Here is a 24692-nt window from a genome sequence, read left to right as displayed (position 1 = left end):
GGCAGCCTGTACAGTAACAAGGTTTTGAAAGGAATCCTGAAAATTTACAACCCTCCTATAATCTCCACCCTCATTTGAAGGGACTTGGTTTTATTGCTACTGAGGCAAGATAAACCTTACCAGTATAGTATTAAAACCACAGGTAGTTCAGTTGGTAGAGCAGCTGGCTACGGACTGGGAAGTCCGGGGTTTCATCTAGGGTGGTGACGGGATTTTCTCGTTGCCAAACTTCCAGAATGGCCCCGAGGTTCACTCAGCCTCCTATAAAATTAAGTACTGGGTCTTTCTGGGGGTAAAAGATGATCAGAACGTGGTGCTGACCACATCACCTCATTCTAGTGCTGAGATCATGGAAAGCATGGGACTCTACCTCCATGCCCCCCCCCCCCCCCCCCAAGTGCCTTCATGGCGTGTGATAGGAATTACCATTTTATAATGCATGCTCGAACTGATTGCCTCGTCTTGCAGTACAGTTACTACACCGTTGGTGTAGAATCAGTGAGGAGGAAATTTGTGGAATATTGTGGGGTTCTCATATTAACTTACTCATTGGCTTTTAAGGAACCTGGAGGTTCATTGCCGCCCTCACATAAGCCCGCCATTGGTCCCTATCCTGAGCAAGATTCATCCAATCTCTACTATCATATCCCACCTCCCTCAAATCCATTTTAATGTTATCCTCCCATCTATGTCTCGGCATTCCCATAGGTCTTTTTCCCTCCGGCCTCCCAACTAACACTCTATATGCATTTCTGGATTCGCCCATACGTGCTACATGTCCTGCCTATCTCAAAAGTCTGGATTTAATGTTCCTAATTATGTCAGGTGAAGAATACAATGTGTGCAGTTCTATGTTGTGTAACTTTCTCCATTCTCCTGTAATTTCATCCCTCTTAGCTCCAAATATTTTCCTAAGCACCTTATTCTCAAACACCCTTAACCTATGTTCCTCTCTCAAAGCGAGAGTCCAAATTTCACAACCATACAGAACAACCGGTAATATAACTGTTTTATAAATTCTAACTTTCAGATTTTTTGACAGCAGACTGGATGATAAAAGCTTCTCAACCGAATAATAACAGGCATTTCCCATATTTATTCTGTGTTTAATTTCTTCTCGAGTATCATTTATATTTGTTACTGTTGCTCCCAGATATTTGAATTTTTCCACCTCTTCAAAGAATAAATCTCCAATTTTTATATTTCCATTTCGTACAATATTCTGGTCACGAGACATAATCATATACTTTATCTTTTCAGGATTTACTTCCAACCCTATCTCTTTACTTGCTTCCAGTGTTTTCCCTAATCGTTTGTGGATTTTCTCCTAGCATATTCACGTCATCCGCATAGACAAGCAGCTGATGTAACCCGTTCAATTCCAAACCCTCTCTGTTATCCTGAACTTTCCTAATGGCATACTCTAGAGCAAAGTTAAAAAGTAAAGGTGATAGTGCATCTCCTTGCTTTAGCCCACAGTGAGTTCTCATATTAACATGAATATTAAATAACATACATAGTATAAGACTCGAACCCACAAACCATTACTAGCTGCACGCCTTAATCAGCTGATCGCGTACAACAGACACACTACTGTGCTAACGGAATTGACTGAATGCGGGATTGCAGAACTTCGCATAAATAAGGGGGCAGGTGACTCACCTGGTACAATATAAAATATATTCAATGTAAGACGATTGCTAGACAGCAATCATAAAATACACTTCGTAAATCAGCTTAGTTGATCACACAAATAACACTTATGAGAAAACACATAAAACTGTAAAGAATGATATTGCCTTTGCTCGAATCCCGATAAAGTTTTTGGATCGGCATGTGTCACTCTAGTACTCTTCATAGACTCAGTTCTGGCATTGTGCACTCCACTAAAAATTACAACTTTTTTTCCTAATCATTTTTTTTTCAACCAAACTTTGAGAGCATGTTTACTATGTAAAGGACTAACAAAATCCAAATTTTGAACTTCCAAATGTTTTTTTTACTTTTGATTTTTTTTTCTCCAGAAATATTTTCAAACCCAAGTCTTTAGTAGATCTCAATTTTTAAGATTACTTTTGGTTACATTCAGAAGATATAGAGAAACATTTGTATGCATTCATTTTAGGAGGAGAGGAACTGGCCCCCTTACCCCATTATCTCCTGACCTATAGTAGGGAGCAGGAATATTGGCAGATGGAGGTATACCCCTTCATACTAACCCAACCCACGTTCCACCCCTACTTTAGCTGTAAACGTTCTTCGAAGGGTCGCTTCCGAAACATCTTTCACTCCTCGCTACGTAACCTAAAGTCTGTAACATCGAAATAGTGTTTGTATATAAACACTGTCTGTGTGTCAGTATTTAGTGTAATTTCTGTGCGCAGCATTATAATTATTTCATTCTGTGAACACTTCATTTGTTATAATACAAACTACTGGCATACAATATGCGACATGATTTTATAACTACTATACTGATATCGAATAGCATTCGTATTTTGAGCTGAATGAACTAAGAAAATCAGTTGAATTCATATCTTGCAAGTTCGACAGTCTTAGAGAGGAATTGGCGCACACAAGACATGAACTCAACTCCACGCAGGAGGAGATGAAGAGGCTAGTGCACGAAAATGACGATCTCAAACAGGAAGTGAGTGATCTGCAGCAGTACACACGCAGAGACAATATAATGCTATTTGGAGTTCCGAGGATCGATGAACAATCAACTTATGAAGTCATTGACCAAATATCGGAAGTCATAGGCGGTAGTGAATTGGTGCAACATGATGTAAGCATAGCACATCGTATACCATCCAGGCCAGGAAAGACGCGTCCTATTGTCATCCGCTTCACAAAGAGGAGAAGTCGTGATGAATGGCTCCAGCTGTTCAGAAATGAGGCCAAAAATGATGGCAGCGGTCCTGGGAATGCGACAAAGAAAGTCAACAGGGACCTTCCGGAAGGAAGAATCACAGCAGGTGACCAACTGACAGCAGTGACCAGAGACCTTTTGAACAAAACAAGGGTTGCAAGAAAAGATGAAGCCAGTCCCGTGAGTAAAATCACTGGTGTTGACGATGTAAATAATTTGTAAATAGTATTTTGTTGATACCCAGGTATTACTCGTATTTTATATAATTGACTTAACAATGGCTAGTAATACTATATTAAATGAAATATATCAGTGAAAATTTAATAATAATAATAATAATAATAACACAATGGTTTTTAACGATTTACTTCACTGCAATGAGTATAATGCCAATATACTATCAGATCTTAAAATATTTCACTTAAACTTATAGTGACCTAATTCCTGTTTTCCTCATTCTCTTAATAACCAGAATTTCAATCATATTACGAAAATTTTAATTTGTTGTATTAATTGAAGTTTTTTTTAAGTATTCGTAAACACTATAAATAATTCCTTTCACTTGGCTCCGCGTATCCGCTCCCTTTCTAGACATGTCGCTCAACTAGGCACAGAAGCAATTCCACTGTTAGTATTGAAAATTACTGTTTGAATATGTACAGACAACAGCTACGATGACTACTCTCTCAATACACAACGATTGGCTTGCAAGCAACTACACCCGAAAGCATCGACACACTGCCAGTCAGTCATCCCAATGGACAGGTCAGAAGAGAGGGGGTGGTACATGCAAAAATGCGCTAAGTACGACCCGCCAATATCTTTGCTCCCTACTATAGTTGCCTCAATAAGTGTGCCTTGTTGGTATCACTTGTGAGATTCAGACCTGTCTTCGAACAGTTGACTAAGCAGTAACATGATATGAAATATCTCATTTATTCACTTTCAAAATTAAAAAAAAAAAAAAAAATTATATATGTTATTTTTTCTATAATTCATTAAAAATATTAAATTAAGACGCGAGGATGTTTATGAAATGAGTGCAAGCCTATTCATGTTATTGTTATGTGAGTGAGTGCAAAAGCCTACGTCGTAAATTGTGAGATGTGCGCAGACGCGAAAGTATTGATTTTTTCCAGGAAACGAATGTCGACGACCTTGATATAATGTAGAGAGTAAGGTAAACATTAGTCTTGATAAAACCTTGAAATTGAATTCGACATTGAAAAACGAGATGACAAATTGAATTTATTTTAATATTATTTACAATTAACGCTAATTATTGTAGTAACAGAACATAACCTTCTGCGACAGTATTGGATTTCCAGCCTCCGTGACGTTTCGATATTTGTCTTTTGATTGCATATCCGAGAATAATCAAAAACCTGAACTTTAATGAATAGGTGTACTTTAATGACATGCATTAAAGGACTGCTACCAGGTGTATAATTACTACATTTCGGCATGGTCGAGCATAAATAAACTTAAGGAAAAATGGATTTGAAAGTAAAATGAATATTTATGTAACACATATCTATTACAAATTCTTCTCTGCTACATTCATCTAGTAACTTCAGGAAGCCAACTTTAGAACAAAAAGTTACTAGATTTGTAATCAGAAATTTGTAAAAAAGAATTCTTTGATGAAAAAATAATTTTGACAGCTCTTTAAATGCCACGTCCCTCACAGCCTTAATTTATAAACTTTCTTAAATATATTTGTAATCAGAATTGAACTAAATCCATCTGGGGTATGAAAATATACATTCTAAAGAAGTGAAATAGGCAATACAAATTTTTTGGAAAATTTTCATGATCTTTCAGTGGAGTCTCCCCTTAACCTGGGCCCACTCCTTTAAATTCATGGGCAGGCAACACAACAAGAAATCGCCCTCAAGTAGTGAATAATTAAGTTATGAAATATTAATAACACACCCATAAACAAGATATATGTGAAAACTATAAGAAGTGTCCTATTAAATGCAATAAAAGTTGTGAAATTAGAATGGAATTGTGTATGACTGCCTTAACTAACAAACTATTTTTTTATGACAACATTAATTTATTTCTCAATAACAGAAAATTATACGGTTTTGAACATTCTTGTTAGAAAGGCAACTGTTTCTTAATTCAGTTCCGTGTTGGCCCGCTCAGAACAGCAGGCTGAGGAGAAAGTTCATGCTGGTGATATGTGGTTCCCCAGCCACTGCGATATATCCGAATTGTAAGCTTTGCGGGCCACATCTTGGGCCGTGTCGCCGGCACTGTTCCTCAGCTGCACATCTGCACCGTTCTGCACCAGCAGCTTGACGATTGCCAGGTGGCCACGTGCGGCTGCCAAGTGCAGGGGTGTGTTGTGTTGTGAGTTGGAGACGTCGGGGCTCGCTCCCCTGGCCAGCAGCAGGCGGCAGACTTCCAGGTACCCGCCCAGTGCCGCGTGGTGCAGGGCCGTGCTGCCGCTTGACGAAGCATCGTCCACATTGGCACCGGCGCGCAGCAGCTGCCTCACTGCCTCCGCATTGCCGTACAACGCGGCCGTGATCAGAGGAGTCAGTTGGTGCTTGGTGTCGTCCCTGAAGTTGACACTTACGCGTCCCTGTATCAGGGACTTCACTCCTGCCAGGTCTTTGGATTTGATTGCAGAGAGAAGGGCCCTCTGCAGTGGACTTGCAGGGTATTGACGAGGGGACAGAGTCCGAGGGGGTGCCTGGAGAACAAGTCACAAGCAAGATGTTAGGAACGAACAGAAATAGAGACAGACATTAGTCTACTTAGCTCTACTTCTGTTACATCAACAGAGCTGTTACCTGAACAGCGGCAATACCAGCATTTTTAATTTTTATAATTTAAACATTTCCTTGTGCCCAAAGTGTTTCTAATATTGACTATTAGCAGCAATTGATATGTGATTCGTTGTACATCTGTGCACTGCCTATATGCTAAACAAACATAAATAAATGAAGCTCAATTGAATAAAGCTGATAGAATATCATCGAAATGATAGCCGTCCAAATCTTGGATTTAAAATACCTGCATCCTAATCAATTCAAATGAATAAAAAAGAAAATGTAAATTAATGTTAGAAAATACATAATGAAATTTTAAAAAAGAATATTCTGCGACAAGATTTGGTAGCTATCAAAAGGATAAAAATTTATTGAAAATGAATAATATACATTTACAGTCTTACTAATAAACCGTGTGTAGTTTTTATACTAGTCTTATGCAGAGTTGAGACAGAAAACTTTACTAATAAACCATGCAGAAGCGATGGACGTATAAATAGTCTGTAACTATACAATGGGAATTGCTTTTCGGTAGTTATATACACGAAACCCCTTGTTTAAGCGTTGTATATAGAGAAAAAATGGCCGCCCCTCTAACAGCTGTTCGTATCGACTGTCATTTTATGATGGTGGTTGCCTAGTAACCAAAGAAGAACAAACTAAAGAACACAGAATAATTATAATAATATTACTGTAGCTTGTACTCTTTGACCAAAATATAGTATGGTAATAGATTAGAGCCAGTTGTACTATCGATACTTAACACGGCACACTAGAGTGCTCTACCGGGTGCAGTAGAGAACCTCAGATATTCTATTATCTTTTGTAACGAAGTAATGACGAAACTATGACGTAGCTGTGTAACAGTTGTACTGTTATACACGACGTATGTAGTGATTATTAGTAAGGAATTTACACACGACGTATAAACGAGCTACTCATTGTATAAGTATAAGACAGTTAAACGTCTGTATATAGAGTTTTTATTAGTAAGACCGTTAATATTATAAAGATAATAGAGATAGTGATTGATGATGTTCAATGAAGATTTTAAAATGGTTGACGCAATTGTCTGAAGAGTCTTATCGGGAACCTTTAATTTTCTGAGGATCTCCAATGTAATTTTGGGAATTGTTCCTCGTGCACCAAACAAAAGCCCAGTGACATTCCAATCTCCAATATTATATTTATGACTGAGATCATCACAGCATGGAAGGTGAATAGCGTGTTTCTCTTCATGTACTGCTTTGGTTGATCTTCATTAATTTCGAACCTTACAGTGGGGTCAAGAATGAGACCAGTTTTTTTTATCTCGGTCAATTATTATGATGTCAGCACGCCGTGTAGATCCTTCCATTGAACTTCCTCACATACTTCGTATTCACCCTGTTCTCTTAATCTGTTAGCAATTATTGAGCGGACTGTGTTATGTCTGTCAATTCGCTGTGAGGGCAGAAACCTAGCACGTGGGGTAACGTTTCATGGTCATTGCATCTCCTGCAATGGGTATTCTAAGGCTTCTACCGGGGAGAGATCTAACTGCGATGACATTGGTGCTCATTTTAATGGCCTCAGTCCATTGGCCACAAGATAGACCTTTCTTATTGCTAATCCAGGTATTTTTTTTTTCCAGTGAGAGTAGAATGTAATTCCTTTACCTTTCCCAGGTAATCCGTTCCACTTATTATAAGAAGTGACACGAAGTTGTTTGCGATGTTACGTGGATTAATGGTTCCAGTATCGTTGACATTAATTGGTAAGTGGCGAAGACTGTCAGTAATTTCGGCTTGAAGGTTCCTAGTTTGATTAATACAGTGAAACCTGTCTAAAGCGGCCAGCTGAAGTTACCTTGTAAAATGGCCGTTTTATCAGGTGGCCGCTTCATTAAGGTTGCGGTTTTTTATGAATCAGCATGAAAATACTGGATTTCATTGACTTTTTAGTACTGTGCGCGTACAAGAATCGTGCATATTAATGTCAACCTCTTCCATTCTTGCAACTAGCCTTTCCAAAACTCAATTTCTTCGCCCTCGCACACTTGAACCATTCGTAAACGAAATCATTCACATTACTAAACACAGATTCTCTCTCCTTTTTTGGCCACCATGCATATTTTCCTCCCATTGTTTTAATATTTCATCTTAATTATACCGTGTATTTGTGTCCTTCCACATTTGAATATCTCTGCAATTTTTCTCGCAGATGTTCCCTTCTCACTTTCTTCAATCATATTTCGTCTCACCTCTAAACTTAACACCACTCTAGTTTTATTGTTAGACTCAAACTAACGTCACAGTTCCTCTGAATCAACTGAATGAAAAGAAGAAGAATTCCTAAAAGCTGGTCCAAATAGAAAAAGATGGAAAGAGGAGAAAAAAAAATAAAAAAAATTCGAATGGTTAACTACTGACCTAAAACATACTGCGACATTTTCGATAGAAAACGTCCGTGTTTCAATCCTTTAAAAACGAGTAAGAATTTATAGCTCTGCAGGGCCGGAGTGGAAAGTGACAAAAGAGTCATAAAACTAACCAACTAACCCCAAGATATGGAGGGTGCACTGTTGTACACTTAGCTATTGTCCTCGTGATATTGCTCTCTGTCCTCTAACCGTCGAAAAAATAGGTCAGACAGTATCCGTGAAAAACATTTTTGTTGGACAAAAGTAGATATTGTTAGGGAGGGATTTTGTTTAGCCCAGTTAAGACAAGGTCATTTTAAAGTGGTTGCACTATCCAAAGAGTCTCATGGAGTTGAGTCGTGGCTACCAAAACCTGGGAGTAACGCCAGCCTCCCTGTCCTCCTGTCTCAATAGTATAGCTAATGGTCCTGTCTGGTGTCTACGCCGTAACCTAGGATCATACTGGCCGAGGCCAGATATGAGCGGGTTGGGGTTAGCACGAGCTTCCGCATGCAGGTTCCTAGCCAGTCGAGCAATGAACTCGTCTATGGTTGGCAACTCTAGTTCATCATGGAACTTCCTTCTCGAGGCGACTCGGGGGAGATGGGTAATGAGTCGAATCACCTGGTTTTGGATAACTTGGAGTTTACGGAGATGGGACACTGCCGCGAACCCCCATGCGGGTGCGGCATAGGTAATGACAGAGCGAATGAGGGCCTTATACTTGGTAAGTCCTACCCTCAGGTTGTCAGGAGTTAAGGCCGCCAGAATGGGATAGTGTCTAACTATCAGCCCGTTGGCCTTACGAAGAAGGGATTGGATGTGATCTCTTGCTTGTGATTATCTGCTGACTGTTATAGTCAGGTTCCAATCCAAAGAGATCCCGGCCGCTGGCCGAAGCATGAGGTGGCTGCTAAATAAAGAGAGAATTTGTATTGATCTTATGGAAAATCCAAATGGTTCCAGAGAAAATTGGCCTTTTGGCCAGGTGGCCGTTTAAATGAAGTGACCGCAAAGGCAGGTTTCACTGTATAAGGGTTGTCTTCTTTAACTAATAATCTGCAGACATTAAGATGTTGGAGAAAAGCTTCCCACTGTGCTTTAAAAATTCCAAGTCCTCTCAAATTTCGAGGTGCATACAGCATTGCATCCTTACATCTGTCGGTAAGCCAATGATTTCCTTGACAGAACTATGGATAAGTTTATCAATATCATTAAGAAATTTTAATTTAAGATCCTGTAACGGTGCACATTCAAATGGATAGTTAAGCTGAGGTCAAATATATTGGTTTGAAATGTTTCGTCTGTGATCAGGATTGTGGATATTTTCTATTCGTACAGTAGGATTGTCAGATTTGTTTTAGGAAAATGGGGAAGATTTGTGGAACGTCCCAGTGATTTAGCAGCATATAATTGAATGTTTAATGTCATCACTGTGGTTCTGGATTCCTGATGAGACAATCTGGCAACTCTGCTTTACTACATATGATATTTGTAATGGATGAGATAGTATTAAATAAGGAACTGAAGAAATTGAGTTCATTTCACAACTGTCATTTTATAGATTTCTTTGCTGTAACCTGCATTCAAATTAGTGGCTTTGGATAAATATATGTAAAATAAATAAACATAGGCTTGCAGGATAATGACAATTCACCGCGTAATCGAAACTTATTAATATGCCTTACATTTTACAGACAGAAAATGAATATTTGGTCGTAGTCTTGCTTGTGATTATCTGCTGACCGCCACGTATTTATACCACCTTACTCACTTACTGGCCTTTAAGAAACCCGCAGGTTCATTGCCGCCCTCACATAAGCCCGCCATCAGTCCCTATCCTGAGCAAGATCAATCCATTCTCTATCATCACATCCCACCTCCCTCAAATCCATTTTAATATTATCTTCCCATCTACGTCTCGGCCTCCCTAAAGATCTTCTTCCCTCCGACCTCCCAACTAACACTCTATATGCATTTCTGGATTCGCCCATACGTGCTACATGCCCTGCCCATCTCAAGCGTCTGGATTTAATGTTCCTAATTATGTCAGGTGAAGAATACAATGCGTGCAGTTCTGTGTTGTGTAACTTTCTCCATTCTCCTGTAACTTCATCCCTCTTAGCCCCAAATATTTTCCTAAGCACCTTATTCTCAAACACCCTTAACCTATGTTCCTCTCTCAAAGTGAGAGTCCAAGTTTCACAACCATACAGAACAACCGGTAATATAACTGGTTTATAAATTCTAACTTTCAGATTTTTTGACAGCAGACTGGATGATAAAAGCTTCTCAACCGAATAATAACAGGCATTTCCCATATTTATTCTGTGTTTAATTTCCTCTCGAGTATCATTTATATTTGTTACTGTTGCTCCAAGATATTTGAATTTTTCCACCTCTTCGAAGGATAAATCTCCAATTTTTATATTTCCATTTCGTACAATATTCTCGTCACGAGACATAATCATATACTTTGTCTTTTCGGGTTTTACTTCCAAACCTATCTCCTTACTTGCTTCCAGTAAAATTGCCGTGTTTTCCCTAATAGACATTTTAAATCCCACTGAAATCAGTTTGGAGGCTAACTGAGCCTGAGGAACAGCATGGCTATTCATCTGTTAGTCTTGAGCCTTTCTTGCATGGGGAATTTATATGCAGGACGAGTGACGTCAGGGACCAGCTGAAAGGGCATGGTAGGATAGCTTAACTCAAGGCAATAAAATTATCTGTAAAGATTATTAATAGTAGGCTACGTGCTGTTCGATTTCATGGCGTTCTCAGCATTTGTAAGTAGGGCAGGTACGGTATTAGCTTTGTTGACATTAAATTTCGTGCTAGGAGTAGCGTTGGCGTGGAGTTTTGAAGAATGTGGGGAGGTTGACTCAGTAGGACGTTGAATGCTGTGTTAGATTCTGAATGCTACAACTTATTAATCTCGAGTATTTATTCGTTTTTGGAATGAGATGAAATTTATGGGAGGGGGGCACTATGACCCAGCACTGCGACCTGTTACGATCTATTGCACTAACCCTCAAGCTAGACGCATTCCCAAACCCACTCCAGCTCGCTACACTAAGGCCCAATTGTATAAAACTCCCTGACTAAAGATCAACTTTGATCGAAGATCGAAAAGTAAACCGAGTTCAGACACTTCTTCTATTGTATAAAACTTTTCTGCGATCAAATTACCTTGGTTCAAATGCAATCTAAGTTCACGTGAAAAGGATTCGGCAACATCGCATAAACAGGTGAAATACGTGATGCGCGGACCATGTTATACAGGTTTGTTCAGTGTTGCCAATCTAGCGATTTTAACTCTTTTTCAACAACAATTTCTTTTAACTTTTATATTGCTTAAATAGGGATTTAGTGACCTTTTTAGCACCCCATAGTGACAAAATTTGATCTTTCTTTGTTGATAATGAGAAATCTAGCGACTTTACAACTACCTTTTGGCGACTTTCCGTACACTCTGTTGGAGACACTGTTTTTTTTTTGCAATGTAAATAATGGCGGACAATAAGAAGAAGGTTGACTGTTCTCCGAGTTGTTATCATGTTATGGTGTTTGATACTGCTAAACATAATAAAGCTTTATAAAACGACAATTTTCGTTTAGTAATACAGTTAATTGAACATTTATGAATGTACCTATCATATCCATTAATAATTAATGGTTGTTATAAACATAATATAATTATAGGTTATGTTATTTGATACTGCTGAACACGATAGAGCCTTATAAAATATAAGAATGTTTGTGTATTAAGGCAAGAAATTGAAAGAAATATATATAAATGTACCTAACATATCTATTAATATTAATAATAATGGATATTTTATTTGCACAATCTGTCACTCGTATATTTCAAACAGAAAAGAAATAACTGAACTTGGATCATCTAACTTAATCGGAGAAATTTCTTCAGTCAAAGTTGACTTTAGTTTGAGACAAATTAATCTCGGATTAGACTTTATACAACACAAAATTCCAAGTTCAGCTGAAACAAGGATCAATTTAACCTCTGATCTAAGATTAAATGGTTTATACAATCGGGCCTAAGATTCGCTGCGTACTCGGGTTTCGAGCAGGCAACCCCACTCGTCTCTAGACCAGCCCCCTGCGTGCATGATCGGAGAATTTTTTTTCTCTTGTTCGGAGGAGGGACCCGAAGCCTTACACTGCAGCCTGAGGCTTATTGTGCTTACCACTCCCATTCTGTGAATGATTGGGTAGCCGAACGGCTGTGCTCTTGTACAAGTACAGCACGCCGCACAGTAAAGTTAACCCGGATGATGATGATATGTGAATTAATGATGGCGAAATGAGTCCGAGGTCCAACGCCGAAAGTTACCCATCAATTCTGAGAGAAAAGCTCGAAAAAAAAAACCCCAACCAGGATTCGAACCCGGGCTCGCTCGTTTCATGGCCAGACGTGCTAACCATTACTCCACAGCGCTGGACGTGATCGGGGAATGATGAGGAAATGGAGAAATGTTGACTGAATGATGTAGATATGCCTGATATGGGAAAAATGGGAGAACATCCCCACCTACGACCTTGTACGCCAGAAATGTCACTGGATTTTTCAATTAAAAATTCCAGAGCTGACTGGGACTCGAACTCGGGCCGCCTGCGCGACAGGCCGGGGGTCTGACCACTCAGCCACTACAGGGTGTTACTTGTTTTTAGTTTGTGTGTTATTTTTAGAATACTGTACAGAATGTTTCAGAAATAAATACAGATTTTTTTAAGGATGATTGTATTTACACGATCATTTTTAAGTAAGGAAGCATAGAATCCCCGGAACGTAATTTGGGCACTATGCAGTGCCAAATTGCCGTCTGTCCGCCTGGATATTAGGCAGCCGGCACAGCACTTGGAGGTCCACTTTCGTTTGTGTGCACTGGTAAACGTATCAGCTGGCTGCTGTGTTAAGGCCCATTCACAATGAAAATTAAACATAACCGTAACATAAACACAAGTTTGCGCCCAGGCTACCAAATGGGATCATTCACAATGTTTCACATAAGCATTGACATGAACATTATTAACGACACTGTATCAATTACTAGGTTATTTAATATCGATGGGATTGGTGATAGCAAAATGGTATTTGACGAGATAAGGCCGAGGATTCGCTATAGATTACCTGACATTCGCCTTACTGTTGAGAAAAACCTCGGAAAAAACCCAATCAGCTAAATCAGACAAAGCGGGAACTGAACCCACGCCCGAGTGTAACTTCGGATCGGCAGTCAGCTCAGCCAACTGAGCTACGCCAGTGGCTCTGTATTAGTTCTGGAATTATGATTTTTAATGTAAAGTGCGGCATTGACTATAATGGCTGTTACGTGGAATACGGCATGAGCTTTTTTTTCTTCTTCGCAAACTGTATTCCTTAAAACCCTTTTCCTGGTAATTCCGAAAGTGCTGGATAGAATCGAATGAAATTTTTTCTGCATTCTTAAACATAATGTACAATTCAGGCCAGAATATTTCCGCAAATTTATTTGCTGTTGGCGATATCTCTTTCGAGTACTGTTCACATACTGTTCGACGAAGTAAATCACGTATAAAATCGTCTATCTTACCGAATTCTGTTTTAATTTATTTTCTCTTCAGTTGGTGAACCGTAATTCTTAATTTCTATGTCCCATATATATATATATATATATATATATATATATATATATATTTTTTACCAATTCCGCCTTTTGCGTCCGATGTTAAGTGATTAAGATTTGTACTTATCAAACTGCCTCAACTTTCGATTACTCTATGGATAGAATTTTTAACGTTAGACATAAATTTAACACTTCGTTTTCTTATCTACGCTTCTCTGCAAATAACATATTCTGTTTTCTTCGACGGTGTTATTTGTTCTTGTCATGATCTTCAGGTGAATCAGGAGGCCTGACTGCTCCAACACTCTTTAATCATGGCCAGAATAAATTAGACATATTGAAGCGCACAACGGTATAAAACAACACGTCGAAAAATGTCTAAAACGACACTGAGAACGGGTGAAACCGAACAGGTATAGAGGCAATGACTGCTAGATTTGGCAATGCTGGGATCTGTTGTATTTCTGCCACGCTGCTAGGGGTTGAGTAGAGGATGGGGGTTTATGAGGGATTACCAATTCCAAGAACAGAGGCCGTCATGTTTTCGAGCCAAGTAAAGACGTTGACATGAAAGTTTGCAAACTCCAAACTTTCATGCTTAATGCTTACGTGATTTGCAAACAGAACACAATCGTGGAGCGCTGAAGTATACCACAGAATATGAGGAAATGGCGTCGTTGTTATGTTTCCATGGTTACCAAATATGTTTGCTGTTGTGTTTATGTTCCCATCGTGAATGATGGTATGACTTCTTGATTTTTACTGTAACGTTAAGTTAACGCTTACGTTATGTTTAATTTTCATTGTGAATGAGCCTTTACTCGGCAGAGGTTTGTGTGATGTCACGCCACTTGACTTTTATTTCTCGTGTATCAGAACCCGCAAGCACTCCGCTGCAGGTGCTGGCGGAGAGCAAACACAAGAAATACTCTCCAGTGTGTAAGAGTCAGCAGTTCGATATTTTGGGCTAAATAATCAAGATAATGGCGGACGCTTTGATCACCTGCTGTGAGGTGCTTTCTAGTGAATTTCAAGACAAACTGATTTTCACTTCCACTGTCTTCCCTTCTCTGGACATCGTACCACTCCAGTATTTTTAGAATTCCCTCTTCCAGCCACAAACCACGGCACACCGGCTGCGAATCCTACACGTTAGGCATTGACGTCACGTGTTCCTATCCTTAAGGGGAGAGGATGGTAATTTTTAAAACTTTTTTCCTATTTGGTGTAAAATATTAATTTTTTGTATGTAGAGAGCTCACGGCTATAGCAACTCAACAAAATATAAATATTTTGAATAAATTATTTGGGAGCCAGATTTGAAAAAAAAAATGTACCCAATGCAGGATTTTACTAAACTCGATATATCTAAGCCATTTTTAAAGATAAATTCAAACACAATGTTACAATTTATTTGCAAAAGCACGCTCTACAAACTGTCTGTAACAGAATTTTGATATTAGTTCCTACATTTGTAAAATAAACAATTAAAATTTAATAACATTTTTTTTTATTTTCTTTCTTGCAACAAAGAGACTTATTTTTAAAATGAAATCAATTAGGGAAATTCCGTTACAGAGAAAACTGTCCTAGTAGTCTAGAGAATGTGTAGTCTAAATTTCATACATATATCTTTAATAGTTCAAAAATTATATCGATTTTTGTCTGGCTATGTAGCAAAAAAAATAAAGCTCCAGAAACAGCAATCAAAGGGGGTGTGATTTAATAATCCAGAGCGCAGGAACTTTAAAAATGGCGTCTCAACATCCAATAAGGGCACAGATACCCACAAAATGTTATACAATGTATTCCACACACATCACAGAGTATTTTAAAGAAAAATTTGGTTTTGAAAAAAAAAAATGAAGTTCCGGAAACAACAAACAAAGGGCGGTGTGATTTAAAAATCCAGAGCGCAGGAAGTTTAAAAATGGCGTCTCAACAACCGATAAGGGCACAAATACCCACAAAATATTATACAATGCATTCTACACATAACACAGAGTATTTTAAGGAAAAATTATTATTTTTTGAAAATTTACTCATTTTCACCAAAAAAACCATCCTCTTCCCTTAAAACGATTGCGTAGACTCAACCTATTATTCATTCAGTGTTCTGCTCAAAGGCAGGTCTGTCACTGCAAACCCAGCAACCCAGAATTCTCCAATATTTCCTCTTTTCCACCTTTTTTTACTTGGTTATTTAACGACGCTGTATCAACTAAGAGGTTGGCTTAAACTAGATAGGCTAAGAAAAGAAATTTACATTCACTTCTCCTTCTCCTCCTCGAAATCTTGAACTCTTCTATTCCTTCGTACCTGTCGTCTCGCTTCACTTACCTTTCTTCCCACCACAATCTGAACACACGCTCTCGCCATGAAACAATACTAACAATACCATCCCATCGCACCTCCTCATACTCATCCTCTTTCACAATAGCCCTGCCAAGACTCTGGAATTCGTTACCTGCTAGCATCAGGGACTGTCGAAATAAAATTGAATTCAAACGCAAACTTACTAGGCACTTGGTCAGTAATTGAGACTCGTTCAGACATGGCTTCTTGTAAATAGTTCTCTTTATCTATCACAAAATATCTCAATATCCGGTAATTTCATCACTATAGAATTTTGTTATTCTAGATTTAATTTGAAATTCAGCAAATACAAAAATATTTTTTGCTCTTAACTTCTATGATAAATGTCTAGCTTTCATTAATCAGGTAATCGTGTGGTACTTTAATTTTTATTGTAATTGTAATTATAAATTTAATATTAATTGTAATTTTATTCTTCATATTATAGTTGTAATCCCCTGGTAGAGGGGCAGAAAAGGCCTGATGGCCTTATCTCTACCAGGTTAAATAAATAAATACTAAAAATACTAATTTAGCGTTGATGGGATTGGTGATAGTGAGATGAGGCCGAGGATTCGTTATAGATTACCTAACATTTGCCTTACGGTTGGGGAAACCTCGAAAAAAATCTAACCAGATAATCATCTCAAGCGGGAATCGAATCCGTGCCCGAGCGCAATTCAGGATCGGCAGGCAAGCGTCTTAGCCAACTGAGCTACGCCCGTAGCGCCTACCTCTCCTATTCTCCCAATATGACCCATGTATTTCCAACCTACCATCTATAAAAATAGTCGACCTGGTTGGCGAGTTGGTATAGCTCTGGCCTTCTGTGCCCAAGGTTGCGGGTTCGATCCCGGTCCAGGTTGATGGCAATTAAGTGTGCTTAAATGCGACAGGCTCATGTCAGTAGATTTACTGACATGTAAAAGAACTCCTGCGGGACAAAATTCCGGCACATCCGGCGACGCTGATATAACCTCTGCAGTTGCGAGCGTCGTTAAATAAAACATAACATTTCTATAAAAATTCTGTGCTTATTTCTGAAACACTCTATGAATTGCATAATGTGTATTTTTTGGAGCCCTGTAGTCCGTGCGTTCCCCAGTTAGCATAACGTGCGTCCTCGCTAATTGTGTTTATCAATTATTTCAATGCATGCATAAAACGTACTCATGCGTTAATTTAAGTAATTTCAAAGTAATATACGGTGGCAGTGACCGTTGTCTTGACAACGCCATGTTCAGTGACTGAGCTGGCGAGATGCGCCAAATCGACCTTGTATTGCGTGTTGCCTGGCGCACCTGAGCAGGCGTCGTAAGTTATTATAATATCCCAACTCCGGCACTGAAATAAGTCTCCTGGGAAAGCGAAAACAAGAGAAACGTTTAAAATGATTCCCAGAGATTTCCTTTCTACCACCCGCCACTATCTGCCTCCCTTCCACAACAAGCAAAACACAAATTCAAGGTTTTTTTTAAAAAAAGAACCATAGTTAAAAAAAATGCAAATTTGTGATATTAAGCATGTGGTGAGCGCATTGTAGTGGCCATCTACCGAATTAGTTGTTGGGGAATAAAAAACACCGTAGGCCTATGCTAGGCCCGTAACACACTTGCAGAGTTTTCGCCAGCGAGAAATGTGTTGCGAGAAAGAGGCGAAGAGCCTTCCTCCACACACTTGGCGAGTTCTCGCTATCACAGATCACACCTCGCTATGATCAGCTATGCACTGCCTTCATGCAGAAAGCATTTTTCTGATTATAGTAATCACTCGTTGGGGGAAATATTACAGGTTATGTATTTACGTATATTGTCGTACTTAAATATATAACCTGTAAGTATATTGTCGTACTTAAATATATAACCTGTAAGTATATTGTCGTACTTAAATATATATCCTGTAAGTATATTGTCGTACTTTACAAATTACGTACGAACGCTATGTTGAGTCTGAGTATTCAGGTGATGAGGAAATGGCGTTACATGAACATATTTTGTTAATGAAAATAAAAAGTAGGCCTAAAATTAAAGCCAGAATTATCTGAAAATCACATTGTATCTTACGAAAATAAGGGCGAGTTTTGGACACTGGTTTCGATTTGAATGATGATACGTTAGGCGTTATTTCAGGTTGAATGGACCTCAGTTTTTTGCCATTCATTATATGATAGAGAATTCTTTGCTATGTTCTGATTAAAATTATGTAAACTGTTAAGATATGTAGATACATTATTTCAAATGTTTAATTAATACTATTAAATCTCATCAAAATAAAATATAACCCTATTTATTTTCATATCTGATATTTGTCTCCAGATTTCTTCTTTAAGTATCGTGTTTTTATAGTTTTCATCCCGTGTATCATATAAATAGGCCTACGGGTGACATCGTACAAGTTCGATAAGTTTTTGACTGCAATTATCAGCCATCTTTCCTCATTTTCAAATAAAAACAATACAATTCATCGCCACCTGTGATATGTTTTTCTACATCCAATCGTCATAAAGAGTATAAATGTCAAACATCTTTGATAAATGTGTCAAGAAAATCGCTGAGCTACCGATTCCAGCGAGAAACTCGCGCGAGGTTTTTGCCTCGAACGAGAATCTCTTCCAGTGTGTGGACGTCCATTTGAATCCATGTTATCAATTTTTTAATTTTCTCGCAACACATTTCTCGCTGGCGAAAACTCTTCAAGTGTGTTACGGGCCTTATAGGAGTGGAAATTGTCGGGGATTTTCATAAAACAACCGTAGTCCAAAGACTTTCTTTTTTGTGAAAAGTCATTGTCCAGGATGATGGTAGCATTTACAAATATCCCATTCATATCATCTTGAAACATTAATCCATACAATTTTAAACTGTAGTAGATTGGCAGTCCTGCTTGTTACGTACGCGGCAAATGCTACCTCAGTGAAAAATACTTCAACACGTGAATTGTTGCATTAGTTATGAAGTCATCTTTAAGTGCAGAAGTAACCCCATGGAAGAGACGAAAACAACGAAAGGAGAAGAAACAGGATATAATAAAGAAAAAGAAGATTAAAGGAGAGGCACACTTCAGTCACAACAGAGTATTTTTTTCTTAAAACCACCATAGCTATCTCAACTTAATTATAATTCTTTATGCAGGTTAGTTAAAAGTCCCGCTCCACCTAAATAACTTTTGAAGCATACGGTTCAGTGAAATGAAACTTGGTATGTGAGGATAACCATATACTAAGAACTCAATAATGGTATTACCGAGTTTTTTCTACTTCCGGCTTAACCGGAAGTAACTCCAACTCTCTTATTTTAAATGGAACATCCAATATATTTTTTTTATTTTTGAATAGTGTTCATTAAGAGCTTTCCAAAAAGTACCCACACTCGATACTTCTGTACAAATTCAGTGTTGCTAAATCAAGAAAACAGAAAAGTGTATCGAATATTAAAATAATAAAATACTCCTTCCTTAACAAAAACAAAACAAAGCTAGCTCACCTTCTAAATTATGTGTTCAAATTGGTAGCCCTCAGCTGCTTTACAATGTGTCACTCGATCATAGAAACCATTTAAGGAATGATTTAACCAGGCTTTAGGAATATCTTGCACCACTTCCATTTTTATTTATCAACACTAAATTTGTACAGAAGTATCAAGTGTGGGTACTTTTTGAAAAGCTCTTAATGAGCTTTATTAAATATATATATATATATATATATATATATATATATATAGGGTGTTCCATTTAAAGTAAGAGAGTTGGAGTTACTTCCGGTTAAACCGGAAGTAGAAAAAACTCTGTAATACCATTATTGAGTTCTTAGCATATGGTTATCCCCACATACCAAGTTTCATGTCACTGAACCAGATGGTTGAAAAGTTATTTAGGTGGTGCGGGACTTTTAACTAACCCTATATTGCTTATAGACTGAATTAGCTCATAAATCAAGTTATTATCTTTTCGTATAGGCTTTATCTCAAATTAAGGTAAACATGTACTTACTAGTCGTTAAAATTTAACTGAAGAATATTGCTGGAGAATCTTTAGTCTATTTTAAATATTCGTATTTAAATATGTATGTCACTATCGTATCGATTAAGGCTGGTTGAGTGGAAGAGAAGGCCTTATGGCCTCAACTCTGTCTGCGAAAATAAAATATTCTATTCTGTTGTCCACAGTTACCTGCATTTACACATGCATTTCTATGAGACAATTTTAGTTATAAATGTACTTCAGCTGTCCCAAGTTTCTACAACGCCTTAAGAAATGGCATGATTAATTTCATACTTGAAGTGTTAACAACACCCATGCCAGAAAATTTTTTATTTCTCCTGAAAATTTATGTTTTTGGACTATGGTTTTTTTTTTCTTCGAAAAACCCTTCAATTATGTTCATTAGGTTATGCCTGCGTTACTTCCCTATCCGTCTGTATCCTGCCTTTTTTTCCTCCAAGGAAACAAACTGAATCATCACATCACCACAAGACAGTTGATAAGAGAGCTTGACCTTCTGCTATCCTTCCGAGTCATCCTTTGATATCCCCTGACTCATCAAGTAGAAGAAAGTGTCCAAGCAGGAGGGGCTCACGACAGGAAGAAACTTGGCTGTGAGATCAAACTGCGCATGCGCGGACTTCTCATGCAGTGCCAACGTGATCCCTAGCTGGATTTATTTTCACGTGCGCAATCCAGATCAAATCAAAAAGTTCCCTTTGTACTCCGGTTACACATCTTGCATATACGAAGGTTAGGTTTGTTTAGTTTAGGTCTTTTTGTTATCCAAGTCCGCGCATGAGCAGTTTGATCTCACAGCCAAGTTCTTCCTGTCGTGAGCCTCACGTGTCAAAGCTGCGTCTTCGTTACTTCATGAAGACAGGCAAGAGTTTTAAAATAACACAGCGTTACAGACAGCTACAGCGTATATTGAGAATTGTCTTTCCGTTTCAATGCATTTTGTCCATAACAGTTTATTGTTGCTTGGTTACTAATTATGACGTAAGAATATATTTATATTACTACACATTAGAAATTGAAAACAACAAATCCATAAATTTTCTAGACATCACAATAACAAAAGTAGACAACAAACACACATTCAAAGTATACAGAAAACCAACAACAACACATATACACAAACAAGCTGCTTTCCGAACAATGGTACACAGACTACTCAACATACCAATGAACCAACAGGATTACAACGAAGAGCTGAACACAATGAAATACATAGCACAAGAAAACGGATACAACTCCAACATAATAGAAAACATAATACGTAAGACAAAACAAAACCACAAAAAACAGAAGAATACAACACAAACACAAGAACACAAAAAATACATCACACTAACATACGAAAACAAAAACACACATAAAATTGCAACCTCATTCAAGAAATTAAATTACAACATCGCATCAGAACAAATAACACTCTACAAAAACATCTCAACACACAAACAAATACAACCACACAGGCGTATACAAACTGAAATGCAACACCTGCAACAACTTCTACATAGGACAGACAGGCAGATCGTTTCAAACACATTACAAAGAACACATCACAGCCATAACAAAACTACAAAACACCTTCACATATGCAGAACACATCACAAAATGCTAACCACATCTACAGAGACATCAACACAGACATGGAAATACTGCACATCCAACCAAAAAGCCAGAAACTCAACACACTAGAACAATATGAAATATACAGACACACGAAAACACACCCCAACGAAATTCTCAACACACAACTCAATTTCAGAACACACACATTCTTTGACTCTACATTATACCATACGAACACACCCTCACAGGAAACAGAACAAGTGGCGCCAAGACCAACAACGACCATTTCTGAAGATGACCCATAAATAGGTCGAAACATGTAAACGAGGTACGTTGAAATTTAACACAGGGAGGTCTTACGATACATAGTCCGAAGTAAAATGTTGTTGTAAGAAACGTCAGAATAAAAAAAAACATTCAGTATTACGAAATTATTTCCTGTCCTCTGTCATTTTCCCATGTAATTTAATATTAAAATATCTAAATTTAACGATTTTTGCTTTTACGAAAAAAATAGGCCTACAGCGGTCGGCAAATATAGTACATTTAGTACTTGTAGAGTCCACATCTGTGGAGTAACGGTCAGCGCGTCTGGCTGCGAAACTAGGTGGCCCGGGTTCGAATCCCGGTCGGGACAAGTTACCTGGTTGAGGTTTTTTCCGGGGTTTTCCCTCAACCCAATACGAGAAAATGCTGGGTAACTTTCGGTGCTGGACCCCGGACTCATTTCACCGGCATTATCACCTTCATATCATTCAGACGCTGAATAACCTAGATGTTGATACAGCATCGTAAAATAACCCAATAAAAAAAAGTACTTGTAGAACGCGACTTCTCAATCCCTCCCTCTAGTTCACCTCTACCGGCAATGGAAGATGTGGGATCACACCCGCGTACCTAGAGGTGAGCACGGAAGTAACTATAAACCTGGCAGAATTTTTGTTCCTGCCCGTTGCTGGCCGTACGCTAGTTTGTTTCAAAGCTGAAGCCTAAGATAAGCAGACGACAGGGCGCCCACATCCGGCTCTGTGGGGAAACGCAAAGCTCCACTTCCCTGTCTAGTTCCTTACGTGCCGAAAATCTGGCTGCAACACAGACTTCCCAGCCTCCTAGAGGAAACTATGCCAAAATATAAGAGCTTCGCCGTCCTTTGAAATTCACCGCACCCGGCCGAGTCTGAACCCGCAAGCATCGGGTCCGACGGTAGCCATTAGGGGCTAGTTCATGCTGGAAAGTTACCTGTATGAGCTGTGAGTTTACAAGTTCATTACTATTAAACTTATTTACTTCCTTACTTACTTACTGGCTTTTAAGGAACCCGGAAGTTCACTGCCGCCCTCACATAAGCCCGCCATTGGTCCCTATCCTGAGCAAGATTAATCCAGTCCCTATCATCATATCCCACCTCCCTCAAATCCAATTTAATATTATCTTCCCATCTACCCCTCGGCCTCCCTAAAGGTCTTTTCTCCCTCCGGCCTCTCAACTAACACTCTATATGCATTTGTGGATTCGCCCATACGTGCTACATGCCCTGCCCATCTCAAACGTCTGGATTTAATGTTCCTAATTATGTCAGGTGAAGAATACAATGCGTGCAGTTCTGTGTTGTGTAACTTTCTCCATTCTCCTGTAACCTCATCCCTCTTAGCCCCAAATATTTTCCTAAGCATCTTATTCTCAAACACCCTTAACCTATGTTCCTCTCTCAAAGTGAGAGTCCAAGTTTCACAACCATAAAGAACAACCGGTAATATAACTGTTTTATAAATTCTAACTTTCAGATTTTTTTGACAGCAGACTGGATGATAAGAGCTTCTCAACCGAATAATAACAGGCATTTCCCATATTTATTCTGTGTTTAATTTCCTCCCGAGTATCATTTATATTTGTTACTGTTGCTCCAAGATATTTGAACTTCTCCACCTCTTCAAAATATAAATCTCCAATTTTTATATTTCCATTTCGTACAATTTTCTCGTCACGAGACATAATCATATACTTTGTCTTTTCGGGATTTACTTCCAAACCTATCTCTTTACTTGCTTCAAGTAAAATTCCGGTGTTTTCCCAAATCGTTTGTGGATTTTCTCCTAAACGTATTCACGTCATCCGCATAGACAAGCAGCTGATGTAACCCGTTCAATTCCAAACCCTCTCTGTTATCCTGGACTTTCCTAATGGCATACTTCTTGGGAATACCAAATTCAATAAGAATATCATCTAAAATTTCTCTCTTACTTCATTACTATTAAGCATTGTTTTTATTTATCGAATCTCCTTTCGCATAGGCATATTTACGTTAAAATCCAGACGCTCTGGACGTAAAATTCGCCAGCTTACGGGAAGATTTGTCTCCGTCTGTGGAAGAAGCTATATGCAGATGCGCCCCAGTAACACCGTGTGACGTGGAAAGACATTGACCAAGATGAAAACGAACTATCCTGCACTGCACAGCTGCCAGCAGTATTTCGTGAGCAAGAGCTGCTCTCCTTTGCTCCACCGATGGTTCGGTTGGCGGTCCTGTCTACGTGATATTCAAGCTCTAACAGGAAACAGGACTTTGTTACTTTATTAAAGCACCCTTACTGGCATCTTTTCTACAATTGCACGCACATTCAGTACGCAAACGCATGCAGTACTCACATATGGAGGAGCAGTAGGACGGACCCGCGTTTCGCAACTGTTTATCTTGTGAGTCAGCAGGTGAACCTGTCCTGTGAGCGTCCTGTTCGCGTCCTCCAGTTTCTTCAGCACTTCCTCTTTGCTCCTCAGGACCTCCTTACTGACACGCAGTTCATCCTGCAGGAGTTCGTTCGAGCGCTCCAGCTCTGACACCTTAGCAATGCTAGACTCTTGCATTTCCAGCTGCTTCTTCATTTTCGCCAACTCTCTGTCAGAGTCAACCTTCAGGAATGCTAGACTTTTCTGAAATTAAACCAAGCACAACACTTCTGGGTGACTACCGAACACCACAACAATGAAGTAGAACAAGCTGAACCTATGTGCTCATCTCTGACAGAGGTCATAATTTACAAACATCTATATATAATTTGAACTGGTAATGGAAATTACGGGAAAACGGCTGA

General features: G+C 38.7%; 1 protein-coding gene across 1 annotated transcript in view; it reads right to left on the bottom strand.

Moving 5' to 3' along the window:
• Positions 1–1658: 1658 nt before the first annotated feature.
• The window catches only part of LOC138704420 (poly [ADP-ribose] polymerase tankyrase-1-like), a 30670-nt gene continuing 7636 nt past the window's right edge, over positions 1659–24692 (bottom strand). Inside the window, exons 3-4 of the mRNA XM_069832277.1 lie at positions 24250–24531; positions 1659–5579 (exon numbers count right to left, since the gene is read on the bottom strand). Coding sequence (XP_069688378.1) covers positions 5049–5579; positions 24250–24531 — 813 coding nt within the window. The 3' untranslated portion in view covers positions 1659–5048. The remainder of the gene's footprint in view (positions 5580–24249; positions 24532–24692) is intronic.

This window comes from Periplaneta americana, chromosome 8 (assembly GCF_040183065.1).
Source record: "Periplaneta americana isolate PAMFEO1 chromosome 8, P.americana_PAMFEO1_priV1, whole genome shotgun sequence".
NCBI classification, from domain to species: Eukaryota; Metazoa; Arthropoda; class Insecta; order Blattodea; family Blattidae; genus Periplaneta; species Periplaneta americana.
The sequence above is the reverse complement of the archived record's forward strand: the minus strand, read 5'-3'. Positions and strand labels throughout refer to the sequence as shown.